This window comes from Cryptomeria japonica, chromosome 11 (assembly GCF_030272615.1).
Source record: "Cryptomeria japonica chromosome 11, Sugi_1.0, whole genome shotgun sequence".
Taxonomy (NCBI): domain Eukaryota; kingdom Viridiplantae; phylum Streptophyta; class Pinopsida; order Cupressales; family Cupressaceae; genus Cryptomeria; species Cryptomeria japonica.
Genome location: NC_081415.1, coordinates 461,453,855 through 461,474,752, shown reverse-complemented (window position 1 = coordinate 461,474,752; position 20,898 = coordinate 461,453,855). Strand labels below are relative to the sequence as shown.

At 40.4% G+C, this 20,898-nt stretch overlaps 1 protein-coding gene across 1 annotated transcript in view; it reads left to right on the top strand.

The window, feature by feature from the left end:
• LOC131068261 (uncharacterized) overlaps positions 1-20,898 on the top strand; it is a 197,981-nt gene that overhangs the window by 140,597 nt on the left and 36,486 nt on the right. The window contains exon 16 of the mRNA XM_058003441.2: positions 7,407-7,657. Within this exon, the coding sequence (XP_057859424.1) occupies positions 7,407-7,657 (251 nt within the window). The remainder of the gene's footprint in view (positions 1-7,406; positions 7,658-20,898) is intronic.

Below are 20,898 nucleotides of genomic sequence, written 5' to 3'. Positions count from 1 at the left end.
AACTAAAGAATGCGATTAAGGTTAATAGTCAGCAAGGATGTTTATTTAAAGGCAGCGATAATCATTGGTAAGGCAGTAATAAAGAAAAAGATGAACATATAAATCATATGCAGATCACATACTATTAGTGAGAGTATTGGTATTAAAAGACGAGCGACTAAGAGTAAATGGACATCAGCGATTACAAGGAGGATAAGAAAGCAATTTAGATAATCTAAAAGGCAGGTGACTCAAATACAGCGATTAAAGGCAGCTATTATAGATTAATAAATGTCATATCCCCCCATTTTTAATAGATTTAAGCCTGCCTTGTAACATATTAAATATTATTAAATTTAAAATCAGAAAGTAATGAATTATTAAATTCATATTTATAATATTATATTATATTTAACTTAATGGAATTCACATTTTAATATATTATATTATTAATGGTTCATACCCCATAATTATTTTCCTTTGCCGACAACTCTTATTAAGTGGTGGCTTATAAGAAGTCGTAGCCGCTGAAATTATTAGCGGGTCCATGATGAAGAGCCACATAGGAAGAAGGGGCGGTGACCTTTCAAGGGCTCGCTGCCATTGAAGGAATAGCCATAGCTTTCCACCATGGCACGGGGAGGATAAATACTTCCTGATCCCCCTTCCACTAGGACACGGAAAGAGATAAGGAGAAAATATGGCAAGAAAGAACTGTTCAAGTAGACATTCAGCCCAGGTACGTGCATAAGATAACTATATGATAAATGGAATTGGTCTTTGCAATAAATAATTAATTTATGGGCACAGTTACAATAAATATAATATAACAATACAATTGATCATCTGGGGAATGATCATTCAAATGAATATAATTCAGTAACATAGCCGATCATCTGATAAATGGTCACATTTATACAGTAAATATAGTGGATGCTACAATCTGATACATGAACATAATCAGATATAATAAGAATATAAATGTGACGGGAATTAATTCTATAATGATGATAACTTGAAATATAATGTGATGAACTTAACTTATAAAGCTGATAATGAATGTAATTTAATGCTGTCACAAAATCTGATATAACACAATAAAATGGACACTATAAGGACTGATTAATATGATGGTATAATAATGTTAAACTAAGGGAACTTGTGACCCCTACGAGACTATTATAAAATCATATCAATTGCAAACTCATTGCTTAATGTATGTGGGACCCTCTCTTAGGTACGCCACTCCATAGTGGATGCCTGACCCTTGCCACATGGAGCCAAGAGGGATGAAGCATCTGCTCTTGGGCTTAAGAGAGGAGGTGGTTGTGATGAGGGGGAACGGCGATAGGACACCTCACTGGGTACGACACTCCATGATGGATGCTTAACACCTGCCACATGGAGCCAAGAGGGATGTAGCATCTGGTGTTGGACTTAGGGTGGAGGGTCTCTTGGACACCCTATCCAAGCACTCAAGTATTCAATGCAAGTCCCCTTGGAGTAACATCAATCACATCAACCATTGAGCTTATCCACAAGTCGTGACCTGACATTAGGAACCTTGGAGTCTTCCAATTGATCACATAGTTTAGCATTTGGGAAGATTTTGCTCAAGAGAGGATAAGATACTCTTGGTATTTTATTCTGTGTTTGATTGTGCCTAAAATCACATCAACAAAAAGTACTCCCATAAACTTAATTACCTATTTTAGATTTGGGCAAATTTAGGGGACATTACAATAAATGAAAATAAGACAGCAATTAATCTTCCAAGGCAGCAATTCAAAGTCTAAAAAGCAGTGATCAATATTAATATGATAAGCCCGACTACTATTATTCTCTTAAGAGATTAATATCCTGAAGGCAGCGAAGACTTGCTTGTTGAGACTATCTAATATAGATGGGCCCATATTAAGGTGGCCAACTTCCCAAGGTTGCACAGCGAAGATAATATATTAGTTGGTGCGATTTTCTTAAAGAAGGATATGCAAAGAGCAACAATAATAATGCTGTGTCCGATTCATAAAAAGGATTTATATAATTAATATTAACTGGCCGACTCATCAAGATCCTTAAAGGCAGCGAAATTTTGCAAAGGAGGAGATGTGGCTTAGTAAGACAAGTAGTGATTATCATGAGGGAAAGCAAAGCACGTGATTGGTTAAGAAGACGTTAATTCTTTGAAGGGTGCAATCTGATTATGATCGAAGTAATTAATATTATCAAGAGGTGCGATTAGTCTTGATTCTAAAGACATGTTTCGTGAAGGGTATGACTCTTCAATAAACATGAAGATATATATAATAGAGAGAGAGATTGAAAGCAAAGAGAGGAAATATAGAACACTTTATTTGATTATTATTTCCCACTGAAGATCGCTCTAGTGGAGCAGAAATTTATAACATGAAGCATATGTTTCAAGTACATAAATCAGGAAAGGCTTCATAACAGAACTGCATGATTATAAAGATATCAATCAGGAAAAGCATTCAAGGCCTATAAATCTATCTTACATAGGCAGACTTATACACAATTTGATGCATGGCTATAAGGACAATAAATCAGGAACCACAAAGAGATTTGCATTAGGATCAAAATCATATTTATCATGCTTACAAATCAGACTTTATATCAGAAATTTGAGAGAGTTGTAATCATCCTTAGTTATCTAATATTTTATTATTCATTTGTTAAATATATTGCAGTTTTAGTGGATATATTTCAATTTTCCTACAAGGGACACTACACTTTCTCACCTCATCATCCTTGTCTATATATGCAGGTTTCTATGTACATTACATACACTCTCATTGTATATAATAGATATTGTTATATGTGCTAATTTGCTTCCACTTGTAGAAGTTTGTATTGTGCTTTTAGATTCCTAGCTATTCCTAACAAGAGCATCATTTTGTAAAAAAATATTGATAACCTTCAACTTCATGCTGATTATAGATTGTATTTTACCTATTTAAACCAATAGAAAGGGTTCATTCCTTGGTCATTGACCAATAGTGCATATTGGTCCAGGTCCACAAACACTTTTCCTGATCTCCTCTGGAGTAGTGTGGGGCTGCCATCTGGCGTGGATGACATCAGGGAGCCCTTTGCTTAAGAAACTTATTGTCATGCTTGCATTTGCATCTGAATTTACTCACCATGAATTTGGAAGAGAGGATCATGCCCAACCTTCTTCAATTGATCATTCTCTTTGAATCATTTCCACAATTCTCATAAGGGGATGATATGCATCAAGAGAGAAACTTAGATCTTTTAGTTTGGCACAATATGGTACATATTTATAGAGAAAATAGAGCACACAAAAAGCAAGAATTATGCATTACAGGATTAGAGATCAAACATGGGGCTTTAAATAGATCGCATTCAAGGGATCGATAGGATTTGTCTATTCGGAGTAGATAATTGGACGGAGTTCTCTTGCTTATAGGCTTAGACAACACATACTTGATAGTGAGTCAAATTGTTTGTGGTGGCTGGGCTTAGCTCTGCCTTCATCCCACTTTAGAAGTAGTTTGTCAACTTTGAATTCTTGGACCATAGCTTGCTTATTAAACCACCTCTTCATCTCTTTGTTGTCTCATTTCTCCTCTTCAATGCTACCCTCAATAGTGCTTGGATGCTCACTCCCTAAGCTGAATGCTTGGAAAATGGATTTTCTAGCCTCACTGTTTTTTTGAATATAATTACATATTTTCTTTATAAAAATTGTGCAGCTAGGGTAGTTTCTTTTAATGCTAGATAAGTGTTGTTATTTCTGTATTTTAGGGAGGGTGGGTGAAAGCGGGTGGGTCACGAGCACAGGGGTTTACCTTGATTAATGCCAAGGCATGGATTATTTTACTTGGGTATGCCTTAGGTTTGTTTTAGATGTACCTAGGCCATATCTGCAAATAGGGATGTATTTGGTATGCGCCCATATATAGATTAGAATGGTACCGAAACTTATACAGATCCAATATATGTATATACCAAAGTTCCCAGACTCGGACTCAACTTGGACTTGGCAAGGCCGATTCGACTCGTGACTGGGCTATGACTCGGCAACAACTCGACAATGACTCGGCAAAATAAAAAAACCCTTGAAATTTAGAGATTTTTAACGATTTAAAACTTGTTTCATGCACCCATTATTGAATAAAGCTTAAAGATACTATAACATCATCAAATAGAAGCTAATTTGATCGCATACATAAACATACATCCATCACATGCGTAGAAATGTAAATTGTAGCTGAAGGAAATAGAAAACATAGATATATAGAGTTATAAATGTTGTCAAATATATATAAAATCCATGACATCAAATGTTCCCAAGCATATATGTAACTGTAAACAAAAACAAGTTTATGGCTCAGGCTCTAGCTCATCCTCAGCCTCAGAGTCAGAGTAGTCAGTCTGCCTCCTACAAAGGTGTCTAAGGTAGGTCCTAGATGACTGAGTAGCCATAGTCTCCGCTTGTGAGGTGACACAATGATCAACATTAGTTGTGCCTATGCCGGATCATGCTCTATCCTCCTCTGCCATAGCCACAGCCTCAGCCTCTCTGTCTGCCATGTCTGGACATGTCGTGACGCGAGTCCTAGAGCTCGAACTTGGCGAGTTTTACCATTACTCACCTGACTTGGTCTAGTCAGGTGAGTTATGAGAAAAACTCGCCGAGTCTGAGTCACAAGTTGTCAAAACTCGCTGAGCTTGGCTCGACTCGCCAACTCGGCAAACTCACCTGACACGCAGCGAGTTTTGATACTCTGGTATATACGGATTCCCAAGTGAACAATGTATTGTAGGTTTCTTTTACCCTTTAGTCCCAAATTGAGATTTACCACCACTTTACTAGATTCAACCTAATCTACAAACCCTGTAATTTTGTGCCATTGATATAGATTCATTCCATCTTTAGATGTCCAATGACTAGATTTGGAGTGAATATTACTGTTTGTTCATGAAATACCCAAGCTCCTTATTGCTCATAATACACTACAAAGCTAAAAAATCATGCCATTATTGATTTTGTAGTTGATGTACAAAAGGAGGAGTTCGCTAAGAAAAGGGTCTTCGGGATTGACTTCAACAACGAGCTCAGTTGGGGAACTTGTAGAAGGAAAATAACTTTGGGTGGGTGGGTGAGTGGAGAGCACTTTTTGCACTGTAAAATAGATGCTGAGAGGCAGAACTATGGGATTGGAAAACTACTCAAATTCTACATGGGCTATTAGTAATTCTGGTTGTGCTTTATGGGTGCGAAATTTGGGCTCGTAGTACATCCGATGCCAAATGGTCATAGATAGCAAGAATTCATAAGTACTTGATCACAAGCAAAACAAACTAAAAGCGTTGGTTCTGTACAAGATTCTTCTAGCTGAAGTAGGTGCAAATCCTATTGAAGCCATCATTATGGTGTGTCTTTTAAGATATTTAAAAGAAGTTGAGCAGATGGAAACAAGTTGCTGTCCCAGTGTCGTGTTTAAATGCCTTGGGTGAAAGAAAGAAGACCTGGATGAGGCAAAATTGTAGCTGGATGATCAAGTGTCATATTCACGTGAATGTTTGTCCTAATAATAGTAAAGAAATTAAGGCTTTTGTTTTTGAGAAATTTCGCAAGGTTATGTGGGCAAAAACGTTTGGGAGAAAGAAGTATTACCGTGAAGAATTTAACACCAAGATGGACCATCAGAAAAAGGCATATATAGAGGCCAATATCCCTTGGAGTTCTAAGATTCTCATTGCCCAGCTGAGGACTAACTCATATTGTCTTCGGTGTGAAACAAGGGGGTAGAAATGGCCAAAAGAAGATTGGGAAGAGAGGGTTTGTATCTTGTGCACAGCGGAAGCTGTGGAAACTGAAAGTAATTTATTCTTTTTAAAATTTATTCAATAAAGATTGGGTGGAGAGAACGTGAGAGCTCATTATGAACTAAATTTCAAAAGGTTGGCATTTCACAATGCAAAAATAGCGAAGTCTGCTGCTGCATAGGCTATCTTTGGCCTCGTGGATGTTAAAAGTCTTCCATTCTATTCTATTCTTACTTCTTTCCTTCAAACTATGTAAGGGTCATGCCACAAGTGGGCCTAATTAACCTTTTTGTGTTTGTAAAGTAGTTTTCTGTCAGACCACATGGAGAGTAGTTTTCTGTCAGAACTTTTCTGATTGGTTTCTTTCCAGCTTTGCATTTTAGAAGCGAAAACAATGGCACTGTTTAGTTTCCATTCTATTTTCTCCTTCTAGGGCTTGCATATATATCACTTATGGTTCTATAGAATTGTGAAGCTTTTAAAGCTCTTTAAGTGTCTCCTTTCTGTACACTGTAAAACTATTTGACTTGTGTTGGAGTATGTTGAGTACTCGCTATATTTTGTTATTTCATGCAATCATTTACAGTCCCATTAAACATTTATTGTTTGCTAGTGGGTGTTGATAGAACTTTCATTTGTTACAGCATATCATGTTCTTCGACTTAAACCTTGTATTTTTTAAGGACTTCAAACTGTTTGCAATCCTTTGGAAATGTAGTCCCAGGTTTGCTGGGTATTTCTGTCACTGGAAATAGCCAAAAAATCTCATGTCAGGCGCAATTGGCTGGCATTGTTTTTGAGAGTTTTCAGTCCATTTCCATCCAGCTCACTAGGGTTTTCTGCTATTTCCATCTTGTAATGTAGATTTTGCCATTTTTGAAGGAATTTAGGAAGATTCTAATGTTTACCATACCTTTTTTGGGGTTTCCATCATCAGACAGTTTCCTGCATGGTTCGTGTGTTTCCCTTACAACCCCAAAGTTTTCACCTAATCCTGAACTTACCATCCATACTTCTGATACTCATATTTCTGAAGTTTTCTTGTGCAACATAGTTCAGAACATTTCTGTGACAGAGTGGCCATTCTCATGCAAACAAATTGACCTGTAATTTTGGTTCTTTAAGTGTAACTACAGGAATGCCACCAATTTATTTTGAATGCTGTGGGGCACAGGATGTGACTGGTTGAAATGAAAAAACAAATCCTTACAATAGGGTTGGCTTTGTCTTGTAGCATCAGTTTAAACAAATTAAATGATAAAGGCAATTGAAGAGTAAATCTAAAGCACTGTGTTGAAACTTAAGATTATAATGGTAATAAAACTTATTAGTTTTTTATGAATAGAAATTGTGCTTGTAGCCTTTTGTAATGGTGCTTTGCTTAGTTATTCATTCCCCTTCTTGCCTTTTTCTGGAAAAGTATTATTAGAAAATGATGTGAATATGACACTCTAAGTTCTTGAGTAAGCTGAAAGCTCTGGAGAATCTAGCAATTTCAAGTTTGTAGCTTTACTTAAAATCTGGTGTCTTGAGGAAAATCTCCAGTATATATGCTCTTAATGCTTTATTGTCATTGAAAGTTGATAGCCTGATACTTTTCTTTGTTGCAGGTAGTGAGGTTGGCGTCTTATCAGAATGGTCCATCTGTGCCTCCATTCATGAGTATGCCAAAACAATCAAAAGCTGATGGAGAAGATAGTGGAATGCCCAGAGAGATGGAAGAAAGGAGAGTGAATGAAGTGGCTGTTGCTGGAGGAGGTGTTTCTGTGGCTGTCAGTCGGTTTCCTCCAGAGCAGAAACGTCCTGTTGGACCACTTGTAATTGTTGGTGTTAAGGATGGGGTCCTCTGGCTTGTTGACAGGTTAAAATGCCGTAAACTCTCAATTACACTTAGCAGAATTAAGTCAAAATACGTGTTTAGTGCAACTTGCAGATTGAATCCCATGCTAATACATAAATAATAGGGAAACCTTCATTCCACCATTTTGTTTGCCTTTATCATGATTCTTAAGGAGTCCGAATGCAAGTATATATTAGTTTGTTATTTGTGTTTTAAATAGATCTAATGGAATTGAGGACATTTTCACAAGATTGAGATTGTTCTCAGCACTTTGTGCTGAATAGTTTAGATTTTCTATTTGGTGGTGGTGTATGGCCTACTACTTTAATGCTTTGGAATAATATGAGAAATGTCAAGTGGTGGTCGGAAAAGGCTCTAAAGAGTATTGGCCTAAGTTTGCTCACTGTTCTTGCATGTGATGTCTCCCTAGTTTGCTCCTTGGTTTTCTGATCTTTAGTTAGTCTTGTAATGGCAAGGAATCCCTTTGGTCCCGATGTGGAAGGTTCTGGCTCTTTGATCAAATTGCTGCATGGTAATTAAGGCCATATGTTGTATGCATCACTAGTTTTAGGCCCTGTTGTTGGGTAATTATGTCATATTGTAATTAGAACGTTACGTGCGTTAAGGGTCGGTGGTTATGTGACGGTTGTCGGCAGTTGGCACAGGACAACCTACACCGACACCTATATATATGTACTTGGTTTCCTATTTCAGTGTGCAAATATTGTCGAAGAAAGTTATGTTTTGAATGTACTGGCATTTGGCATTAATGAATACATACATCTGAGTTCTTTTGTTTACTTGCATTGCTGTATACTGTCATATTTCCTACATTTCTGTACTGTTATGCACTATTGAAACACACACACCCCTCGGGGGAAAACATCTGGCGCCGTTGCCAAATTGAACTTGGAATGACGAGAACATACTACATGGCACGACGATAATGGGGCAACCAGTGAGCGAGGGGACCAACAACAATCCCGAGGAAGAGCCGACGGAGTTGTTCGAAGGAGAGGGAGCGCTAACAAGGGATTTCACCTGCATTCTACAGGCATCCATCGAAACTTACGTTCAGAGGGAGGCCACGACCGAGGACGTCCCTGAGAGCGTAGTGTGGAGTGCCCTTGGCGTAAGTCCGACCGTAAATCGGTTGATGAACAACTTGCCTAGCTTGTTGGCACATGCGTTCCTTGCTCTCCAAACTCACCGTGAAGAAACCTACCGCGAGACCCGTCGACAACAAATTTTGCAGCAATTTGAAGAAAGGAGTCGATGAGAGGAGGAACGTGACGAAAGCTGTCGACGAACCTTCAACCCCATGGAAAGAAGGAATTGATGCCCATGACGCTAAATAAGGATAGAAACTGTGTGCCGAGGGAGGAAGAAGACGCGCACGAGGCAGCCGCGAGGACGCTGAGGTTAGAACAAGAAGCAGAACGTCGGCGACAACTGAAGAAACTTGTGGAAGAAAGCACAACTGGCAATGGTGGCTCGGGTGCTGAGGGCGAAGTTTCCGTACTAATAGAAACCACCAGGAAGCGGTTGGGGGACCTTTCCCTGACATTGGAAGAGATTGGTGATAGGAGTACGGTAGAACCGTACACGCCATACAGAGGTGCCGAGACCAGGAGGGAAGAGGAGACAGAGACTGAGAACAGAGAGGCGGAGGATACCGGTGCGACCGAAGGTGTCGGGAGGACACAAGGTCATGATAGTAGAAGCAATCTGTTCAGTGCACACACCCATGGGACTCTTGGTGCAAGTTATGGAGTCATGAGGAATGACTCAACTTCCCAAGGTGGGTTCCATGGTTCTCTATCTCACAAGGTCCCTCAAGCCAATGCCTTTGCTCTCAAATCACTGAGCAAAGTGACTTAGGGATGACGCATGCAAGAACGAGGGATGCTTTAGATTAATTTTAACATGAATGCATCCTATTTATGCATGATTCTATCAAATGAGTTAAACTAGATTATAAGATGACAAGATTAGTAATAATACTATCCTAACATGATATACTAGTTATATGATTTAAGCTAATGATAATAGAAATGCTCTAAAATGCTTATTAGATTAATTCCTATTACAAAGAGAGGCTAGATGCATGCTAAAATTGAGTATAAGTGTGATGCTAAAAACTTGGATTCTGAAATGGAGAAATGAGAGCTCTATTTATAGAAGAAACAGGGCAATGGATGGTCACGATTGAAGGATCTTATCAAGGGCCAGGATTGAAAGCTATCAATCCATGTTTGCAATTCTCACCAATGAAATGGTGACAATTGTCAACGTAAGACTGCTTGAGAGGAGAGGTAAGAAGCATTAAATGCTTGAGAAGACCTCATGGTTACCTTAGAGGGTAAAGGTTAAGGTTAGGTTAAGGTTATCCATTGGATAAAGCTTTTACCCAAAGGATAAACTCTTGTGCAAGGGTTAAAGGGATAACCATGGTCAAAGCAATGAATGCTTGATGAGACCCTTGGGTTAGATGAGGGTTGAGTTAGGCAAAAAGTCTCTAACCATGCCACTAAGGGTTACTTAACCATTAATGGTTTGAAGACTTTGGGGACAAATTTGTAAGAGTCCTTCCAAATTTGGGGGTTTTCAACAAGTTAGCTTGTTGAAGGCATAAAGGCTTTAATGCCTTTGGAAGACTTTACTCCAAATTTGAGAAGCGATCGCCTCAAATTTAGGGAGAGGGGATAATTGATGGGTTTAGGCTAATTGATTAGGATTAGATAGGTTCTAGAAAAATTTAGGAAGAGGGTTAGGATGCAAGTGGGAGATGTAGGAAAATGCAAGTGGATGAGGGATAATAGTATTTAATTAAAATAAAATGCTTTATTTCAATTTGGTTGTAAATGAGGATTTAAATAAATTGATTTATTTAATTGGGGTGAACTATTTAATTAAATGTACATTTAATTAAAAAGTAGAGAGAAGGGATTTAATTAAATAAAATGATTTATTCAATTAAATGATATAAAGGACTTAAGTGAATTTAAATAAATAAATTGAATAATTTATTTAATTAAATAGAAGAATGTGGATGATTTAATTAAATTAGATTTAACTAAATAGAGGAATGAGAATAAAATGAACATTAAATATTCATTTAAAAATACGGTCATTTTTATACGTCTACAGGACCCAACGGATCAAATCTCGGCGGAGTACCTTCAAGAGGACCAGTGTTTGGAGGAGGAGTTCTTGGAGGGTCAAGTTCGAGTTCCGAAATGCAGACTGGGCCACCGCCAACGAACGTGATGGCGAATCGACAAAAATGCCCAAGTTCAACGGAGACAGGAAAGAAGACCTGGTACGACATTGCCGTACATGTGAAACAATTTGGTCGATCGATGGCGTGACCGACAGGGCGGAATGGGTGGTGCAATTCCCCGCCACCCTACGAGGATTAGCCATTGATTGGTACTCGGATGCTGATAAAACTAAGCTGACAACTTGGGATGAATTGCACAAAGCTTTCAAAACAGAGTTTTTAATTCTCAGAGATGACAACGAAATCGTGGCAGAAATCCTGAGTACCAAGCAAAGGAAAAGTGAGACCATCCGAGCATATAGCCAACGTCTGAAGCAATTGTTGGGAAAAATGGAAAACCAGCCCAACGATGGATTGAAGAAAAGGTGGTTTGTGGAGGGTTTAAAGTTGTCACTCAGAAGGAAAATGAAAATTGTACCCCCCACATCCTACGAAGATGCCTATAACCGGGCAATGGACTTGGAAAGTGAAGGGAAGACATCCAGGAAAAAGAAAGACAGATCCTTTGGACAAGAGGACTCCTCCGATGGAAGTAGCAGTGAGGAGGGGTCGAGCAAGAAGGTGCAAGCACTTCAGAAGGATATGCATCGCATGATGAAGGAATTCAAAAGTATGAAGGGAAGCACCAACAAAAATGAGGAAGTGTGGTGTGCCCAATGTAAGGAGGAATGTCATACAAAAGGTTCCTATCCTAAAAAGGCCTTTGGCGACATTTGCCAAGTGTTGGGACACTCCACCAAAGAATGTCCCTACAACATGAAGACACGGGGAAATCAGGTGCTCTTCACCCAGGAACAGCTGTCACCCTTCGCGACAACAGGCACATCGTAGCCTCAAGCCAACACGACGACATCATTTGTCGATTACAGAGGTAACCGAAGTGGAGGAAGAGGCAACAATAATAATAGCAATAACCGGAGCCGAATGCAGTATGATGCCAAAGGATGATCGATGATTCAGTGTCGGGCCTGCAACCAGTGGGGAGACTTTGCGCGGGATTGCCAGAAAGAGGAGGCACCGCAGAACTTGTGCAGATGATGTGGTCCTGGAGACCATGACGACACAAATTGCCCCAAGCCAGGGGTTAATCTTCTCAATATTGAGAAGACTGGTGATAAAGAAGTACTGGCAATCACTCGTGCTCAAACCAAGAAGGCCACTTATCCCGACCCCCGTATGGAGAAGGAGAGATTATGGGAGGCAAAGGCCAACATTGAGTGGGAGATGACGGCAGAACAACGGAAAAATGCAGAGGTGGCGAGTACATCATCCCGTACTGAAGCCGAAAAGAACATAATTGGGCAAGTCTTGCAGATGGAGGTGCCGATAAGGGTGAAGGACCTGTTGTGACCTTTTTTCACACATCGCCCCATTGCAAATGGGGACCCTCTCTTTTCTTGCTTTCTAGGATTTTGTTAGTATCTTGTGACCTTTTGCTGCAGTTTCACCAAGCCTTGTCTAGTTCAGAGCATTTCAGGCCCTGATGATTGAAAGTTAGTTTTTTTGCAAGTTAGGTGATTCCGAAGTATGAACACCACCAGAGTGCTTAGAGAGGCCAAAAGACGAAGATCACAATTGATTTGGATGAATTTGGACAACTTTCTATTTTTAGAAAGTTTGCTTTTTTTGCTTTTTCCTATTTTTTAGGAAGTTTCGTTTTTGGCCTTTTTAGCCCAATCCCCGGTATGGCTATTTTTAGAAAGTTTTCCCTATTTTTTAGGGATGTCTGCTTTTTTGCTTTTTTCGAATGCAAACTTAGGGTTCACACTTGCACCATCGACCAACTCTGACCAGAACTCGAAAATTCCAAGTTTTGACCTAAAAAAGCTAAATCCCTAGATTTTAGGCCTTTTGCTTTTTCCGGGATGCAAACCTAGGGTTTACACTTGCACCGTCGACCAGCTCTGACCAGAACTCGAAAATTCCAAGTTTTGACCTAAAAAAGTTGAATCCCTAGATTTTAGGCTTTTTGCTTTTTTCGGGATGCAAACTTAGGGTTCACACTTTTGCACCATCGACCAGCTTCGACCAGATCTCGAAAATTCCAGGTTTGGACTTAAAAAGCCAAATCCCTAAATTTTAGGAGGCGGGATGCCGTAGATGATCCACCTAAGCACGGATTTCAAATTTCAAGTTAATCCGGTTAAATTAGATTAAACTGTGAAATTTTGAAAATTCTTCGAAGTCTGGCTAACAAGGGTTTTGAAGTGTTTCTGCAGGTTCAAACCCCATCACGAAGGTTGAAGAGGCCATGAAGGAGCCTTGCATGAAGCCCGCCATGCCTTAGGAGGCTATGTGGGTGCTCTCCAAAGTCCGCCATGAGTTTGGAGGTCACATGGGTGCCCACTCTGAAGTCCGCCCCACCTAAAGAGACCATGAAGAGGCCAAGGTAAAGTCCGCCCAAGGTTGAAGGGGCCATGAAGGAGCACTCTCCAAAGTCCGCCCAAGGTTGGGAGGCTAAGGAGGAGGAGTGATCAAAGTCCGCCCAAGGAGGAGAAGCACTAGAAGTTCGCCCAAGATGGAGAAGACACCAAAGTCCGCCATAGTCATGTGGAAACCTTGCTAGAAGTCCGCCCAAGATGCTAAGTCAAGCAAGAGGAGCCTTGTCTAAAGTCCGCCCCACCTAAGGAGACCATGGAGGAGCAAGGGTTGAAGTCCGCCCAAGTCTATGGAGGTCACATGGGTGCCCAACCAGAAGTCCGCCATGTGCTGAAGAGACCATGATGGCCAGCTAACACCAAAGTCCACCCAAGCAAGGGGAAGGATGCCCAAGTCCGCCAAGGGTTAAGGAGGTCATGATGGAGCACTCTCTAAAGTCCGCCCAATGAGGAGAGGTCACCAAAGTCTGCCATAGGCTAGGAGATACCTGAGGAGAGGTCACCAAAGTTTGCCCAAGGTTGAAGGGGCCATGAAGAGGCCAAGATAAAGTCCGCCCAAGGTTGAAGGGGCCATGAAGAGGCCAAGCTAAAGTCCGCCAAAGCTTAAGAAGCCATGAAGGCGCTAAGGCTAAAGTTCGCCTCACCTTGATGGAGGTCATGTGGGAGCAAGGGTCAAAGTCCGCCCCAATGCCTTAGTTAAATTTTCACTTTAATAAAGAGCCAAGAAGAGGGGCCATGAAGAGGCCAAGGTTGAAGGGGCCATGAAGAGGCCAAGGTAAAGTCCCCCAAGGTTCAAGAAGCCATGAAGGGGCTAAGGTTGAAGTCCGCCCAAGACGAGAGACCACCAAAGTCCGCCCAAGCTTGCCAAGTGTTGGGAGCAACCTCCAAAGTCCGCCATAGGCTAGGAGGGTCCATGGAGGAGTCAACACCAAAGTCCGCCAAGGTAAAGGAGGCCATGGAGGAGTCAACATCGAAGTCCGCCCCAATGCCTTAGTCAATTTTTCATGTTAATAGAGGCCACGAAGGAGTTCTAGACAAAGTCCGCCATTCCTTGGAGAGGTTGGCAAAATTCGCCAAAATTTGAAAAAGATGGAGATAAAATTCAAAAAATCAACCTACACATGGAAGGTCAAACAAAGTCAACAAAATCCACAAAGATTTCAAATTAAATCCAAAATGAAGAAATATCTAAATAAAAAAAAATCCTCAAATAATCCAAAATGGAAAGTTTTTTTTTGAGAATATTGAGGGAATATTAAAAATTTATTGAGATATTAATTCAAAATGGAAAGTTTTTTTGAAAGGGAATATTGGAGGATTAATGAATATCTTCAAACTTAAATCAAAATGGAAAGTTTTTTTAGAATTAGAAGTATGAGTTGGATGATTTTAGGGGTTTTTCTTAAAACTTGTCTACAAATACTTCATTATCAAATTCATTATTACATCAAGAAGTTCAAAATTACTAAGGAGAGCTTAGTAAAGTATGTCAGTTTGAAGATCATTTGGAGGAAATTCTAGATATTGCTGGAAGTGGGATAATATTTTTTTTGGCAGAAGGCTTACAGATTTCTGTATGTTAGTTTGAAGATCATTTGGAGGAAATTCTAGATATTGCTGGAAGTGGGATAATATTTTTTTTGGCAGAAGGCTTACAGATTTCTGGAGAAAGGCATCTTTTTTGAATTTTCTCAATATTTTGGAGAAAAGTCTAGCCTTATTCCTATCCAAGTCAGAGGTACAACTAAAATTGTGAATTTTCTGAATATTTTCCAGAATTTAATAAATGATTTTTTTTCAAAAATTTTGGAGAAAGAAAATTATATTTTTTTGGTTAAGTATGAAAGTTTTTGAAAATTTTAACACTTGATGGTAACTTCAACCGACCTCAAGGCTGAGGGTCTGGAGGTGAAAATTCAATTTTTTTGGTTAAGTACGAAAATTTTCGAAAGTTTTGACACTTGATGGTGACTTCAACCAGCTTCAAGGCTGAGGGTCTGGAGGTGAAAATTCAACTTTTGTGGCTAAGTATGAGAGTGAAAAAAATGGAAAATTTTCCAACACTTAGCCATTTCGCAGCCCTATTATTTTTTTATTTTTTTTCGAAATTCTGCAGATTTTTAGCCATTTCGCAGCCCTGTTATTTTTTATTTTATTTTTTCGAAATTCTGCAGATTTTTAGCCATTTCGCAGCCCTGTTATTTTTATTTTATTTTTCGAAATTCTGCAGATTTTTTCTAACTTAAAGTTTTTATCATTCATCTGCAGGTCTTAAGCACCATGAAGTTCCAGGTAGATAAAGATGCTCCTCCAGAGTCAAGGATGACTTCCAAGTGGAAGAACATCAGCGACACCAACCTCGGACACATCAATCTGAGGGAGTTTAAGAAGCGAATGTTTGGTCTGGACAACCTTGTGCCTACCACCATTGCGCGGAAAATGATGAAGAGTGGTATCGTGCACGCTGCCGGCTTCCTCCCCACCATGCAGTGCAATGAACTGGTCGTTGAATGTGCCAAACACTACAACCCCATCAGTAAGGATATTGTTGCACCTGATGGAAGAGTGTTGGCGAATGTCAGCGATGAGGCCATCAGAGAGGCCTTCAGGATCCCTGAGTACCACAACACAGTATATATGACCAAGGATGAAGCTGACAGTCTGTACCATGATCACCTGGAAGAATATGATGCCATAGTTAATCATTCCTGGCTAGACAAGCCGAGGAAGGGTGCCTCTAAACTCCAGAGAAAGAGCCTAGTGCGATCCTACTTCAAGGAGGACATTGGGGACATGATTGTCTTGCTCAATAGAATAATAGGAAATCCTCAGGGAGCTCCATTCGAACCCTTGATGTATTATTTCATTAATGAAATAATCAATGGAGTAAAAATGATAGACTGGGCCCGTATGATCAGCGACAGTTTAGACAGCCAGCTAAGGAATTTGGAGGCAAATAGGATTTTCTTCATGAGTTCTTACTTGTTCTATTCTTTAGCCAGGACCTACAGGTACAGAGGTCTCACTTGTAGAGGAGAAGTTGGGAACAAGGAGAACCAATTTCCGGTATATGATTGCTATCCCCAGCTCCATATGGAGGAGAAGTTCCATTTCAAAAGGGTGAATGATGCCTTCCTGATGCACATTACCCGGACCCTTCAAGGTGGCTTGCACCAGAGGCTCTCTCAAGAGTCTATGGACTTCATTGGTCGGTTCGGGTGTTGGTACATCCAATATCCAAAGTTCACTTACCTCCGAATTCAAGGATTCTCTGGTCCTCCATACAAGCTTCCAGCTTACCCTACCAACCGAGTGGTGTTGCTCGAGGTTGTGAGACAATTGGAGGAGTATATAGTGATTCAAAGGGATAAGCAGAAGAAGGCAGGGACATCCTCACTTACAATTGGTAATGGGCTGGAAACATGTCCATCATCACAAGCTGCAGCTACCGCTGAGAAAGAACTGGCCTGGTATCCCTTTTACCAATACAAGGCAAGAAAAGATTTCGACCCATTCCATAGGATAAAGAAGATCGAAGGGACAACGTTTGAGCATAGACTGGATCTGGAAGACTACTGGGCTAATGCAACCGATAGTTTCGAGATTCGGAAGAGGTTCTGGTCAAGAATTCCTTTAAGTGTGGTTAGAGCAATGGAAGTATTCAAAGTTGCCGATCAGGTAGAAGAAAGCCTAGAACTTCAGCAGCCGGGTTTTGAGAAGATGAAGAATGAACCTTTAGTCTTGATAGATTGGACAGAGGGAGAAAAATCAGATCTAGCAGACCTCATGAGGTCAGTGGTTGAGTACTCAAGGTGGTGGGCATCTGAAAAGACAAAACAGCTGAAGGCCAAAGGTATGGTTCTAACTTATGAATTAATGGGAGTGGATGGTACTCTGTTCGTCCACCCTTGTACCTCCACCGGTGATGCTCGGAATCCGGAAAGCATTGGATCTCAAAAGAGAAAGGAGTTGGGTGGAAGCTCTAGAAAGTGCACAGGGAAAAGGGCTATAGTTGAGAGAAGAGAATCCAACGAAAGTCACTCCATCCTAAGTGCTGCTTCCATTGCACCTGATCAGTGTACAATTGGGGAACAAGAGATGAACATCTATGTGAGTGATGATGAAGTAAGAGTGCTTTCCCAACCAGTTGAGGAGGTGGTGGAGAAGGTCTTCCGAACTCCAGACAGGGGGCAAGATGAAGCCCCTATAATTTTCTTGGATGGCATACTAGCGAACCCAGGAGAAGCAGACGACGAGTTTGATCGGAACACTGTAGAACAATCAACCATTCCTGATTGGCTCAGAGCAAGGATAAAGGCCAAGGTTCCCAAGGATGTCCTGTAATGTCCCCACTTTGAAATAAAATTCAATAATAAATGATAATAATAAAATTAAAATATTTAAAATTAAATTAAAATATAAAGTAAAATAATTAAATATAATTAAATATGATTAATTAAAAATTAATTAAGTTAATGAAAAGTCAAAAGAAATGAAAGGAAAGGTTGTGACTCCCTCAACAATGAGATATAAAAGGGAGAAGAGAACCTCATTTGAGAGGGGGGATAATTTGGAAATGAGAAGTGCAGATCTGATTTAAATAATAAGTGCAGATCTGATTATGAGAGGTTGTGTCCCTTTCAAAGGGCAGAAATAATGAAGAGTTGCACTCTATCAAAGAGAATGGTGAAAGGGTGTGTCTCTTGCCAAAGGGCATACATGATGAAGAGGTGTGACCTCTCACTCACATTGAGAGATATAAAGGAAAGGAATCAAAAACATCTAGTAGGATCACCATGGATCAAATCAGATCAGAACTGTTATTAAGTTATAGGCAGTAACATCCTTGTTCTTGGTGGTATGCATGGGGATGTGTTTAATAAGTATGCTTAATATATGAAGCCCGATAATGTTCTTATGCGGAATAAATAGTAATATTAATATGGACTGCAATATGTATGACAGTCATACTTAATTTCATATATATATTCATAATACATAAGAAATTAGTATACGTATAGTCTAAAACATGTTATTACTATCAGTATTTAAGAAGTGGGGAAGGAGATGTTCCTAATAGGGGACATTACAATTGGTTTGATACTTACATTAAGAACTAGGGATGTTTGATGGACGAATAATTTATTTATGAATATTTAATTGATTGATTTGCGAAATATCATTGATTTGATGCATGTTAAGGTGGAGTTGTCTCCTAATATATTCAGTCTGAGTCATAAGTATCTTGAAATTGATTAATTATGGCTAAAGCATCCCTAAACCCATAAGGGGACATTACATGTCCACTCAACCGAGGAGGCTACCGCAGCATTCCTGTAGAAGGTGAATGAACCCGCCGCAGCTAAACCGCCCAAACCAGCCAGGAAGTTCTCCTTGATTCAGAGAGACAGTGCCGGATTCAGGACAGTCCAGATAGCAGTGCCCAAAGAAGGGAAGACTAGGGACAATGTCACCGCAGATGACTACAAGATCACCACCATAGAGATGGGTAAGCCTACCCAGGACCAGGAGATCCAATATTTTGACGACTCCTGTAATGTTCTAAAGACAAGGCTGGCTCATGAGAAAGAAAAGAGGAAGAAAGTGGAAGAAGAGAACTAGTAGTGGAGGAAGTATGTTCTCCATCTTACCAGCCCGCTCAACCATGAAGTCCCAGCTACTCCACCACAGCCTCTTCATCAGGGATCAATGAAGGACTATGATGAGATGAAGGGATCGTACACTCAAGAAAAGGAGTGGATTTCAGATGTTGTGATACGTGCTGACACCCTGGTAGAAAACTTAGTATCAGCGCATGAGGCAACTTCTTTGTTGATTGATCGTATCCAGGATCTATCATCCAATTGGGAAGAAGTGGATGAAATTCAGAATGAAATACTCCCTCACCTAAAGGTTATCCGAGGCATGTCAAAGAAGAGCTTAGTGGATGCAGGCATCATACAGACAGGAGACAGGTACGACTTCGACACGTGGTACTATGCTCTGGTCACTCGGATTGAGGTCCTGAAGAAATCTGAGACCAAGTGTTTTGAGACAGAGGCAAGGGTTAGAGAGATCCTGGGCAAGGTATTCCGGGTGGCGTCAGAGATCTGGCAGAAGAAAAGCCTAAGGGAGAAGCATTTACAAGCAGGGAACCTGAGAGCCAGGATTCAGACAAGCTTCTTCCGAGATTCAGGGATGATTGACAAAGGCGATCTTTCTAAGATTGCAAACTTCCTCTCCATCGATGACAACTTCCTCACCCAAGCAGTGGAGTGGGAAGGCATCCTTGCTACATGCGCCGACGATGTGGATCTCATCGACTTCCAAATTGGCGGTTTTCCAAGTGTCACCATGGAGGAGGTCAAGCTCGTGGTGTCCAGATACGTTGAATCTCTGAAAGAGGAAAGTGGCCACTCACCTCAGTAAAATTAGCAGTTGCGCCACTTGTCACTCTTTCATTTGCTTGAACTGATAGTATTTCGGGAAACCCTAATTAGGGTTTAGGACTTTCAATCATGGCCCTTGATCTCTGTTTGATCTCGGCCATTCCTTTATTTTTTGAGAAACTATATAAGGCTACCTCCTCTCATTTGGAGAGTGTGAGGTTTTTGATGTATTGTTGCTTAAGGTCATTTCCAGATAATATATTGCATGTGCGCTGCTTTGTAATCTCTATTATTTGAATGATTTGCATGGTTTGAATTGCCTCAACACTTAGTTAGAAATAATTTAGATTTGCTTTCATTGTTGTTAATTCGAAGGAAGGATTTGATAAGTGTCAATAGATGGTGTATCTCCGCTCATACTTTTGGTGTATGGATGATTTCCATCTCACCGTGCAAAGTTAGTCTGAGCCCATCCCCTGTGCATCCCAACATCTCGATCATAAGCACAACCCATTGAAGATTGCACCGGCCTTGTGTAGTTGTCCCTAGTGTGGCGAAGCAAGGTTTGGTTTCTCGAGAGCACCCAGTTGATACCGTCTCCAGAATTCGTAGGATTAGATTAGCCTTCCTGAACTCTATTCCTTTTTCCCTTTCTTTTGAAAGTCTAAATCCCAGAAAATCCCCCCCAAAAAAAGAAGAGCCTAAATTGCTAAATCCATCTAAGTTCAGCAGTTCAAAAGAATACTTGTCAAACGTAAGTCCCCCTTGAAAATTTCAGCATACACTACCCAAGAAGCTATTCCGCTAAAGTCGCTTGTTCGCACATATAGACCTTGGAATCAGTACGACCAAGTAAGCAAAGAAGAAGTACAACCAAGTGAGAAGAAGGAACCGTACAGTGATTTCCGTACGGCTGGAGTTCCAGAGCAAACCACAACGATTTTCGTACGACTGGCAGAGAAAACCGAAACCAAACAAGGAAAGCCACCAATTCCACTTCCGTACGTATGGTTAAATCCGTACACAGGCATTCGAGTCTAGCAAAGCTAGAAGTCTAGGAGAGTATGTACACCCCCAGTCAGCCGTATAAATTAGAAGGTGCTGAAGTGGAATCCGTACTAGTGGTCTGTGAAGCGAATTGAGTGAAAAGACAAGGGTTCCATACAGTCCATGCAAGGAAGTACAACGCTGTGCCAACATTGCTGTGGCCGG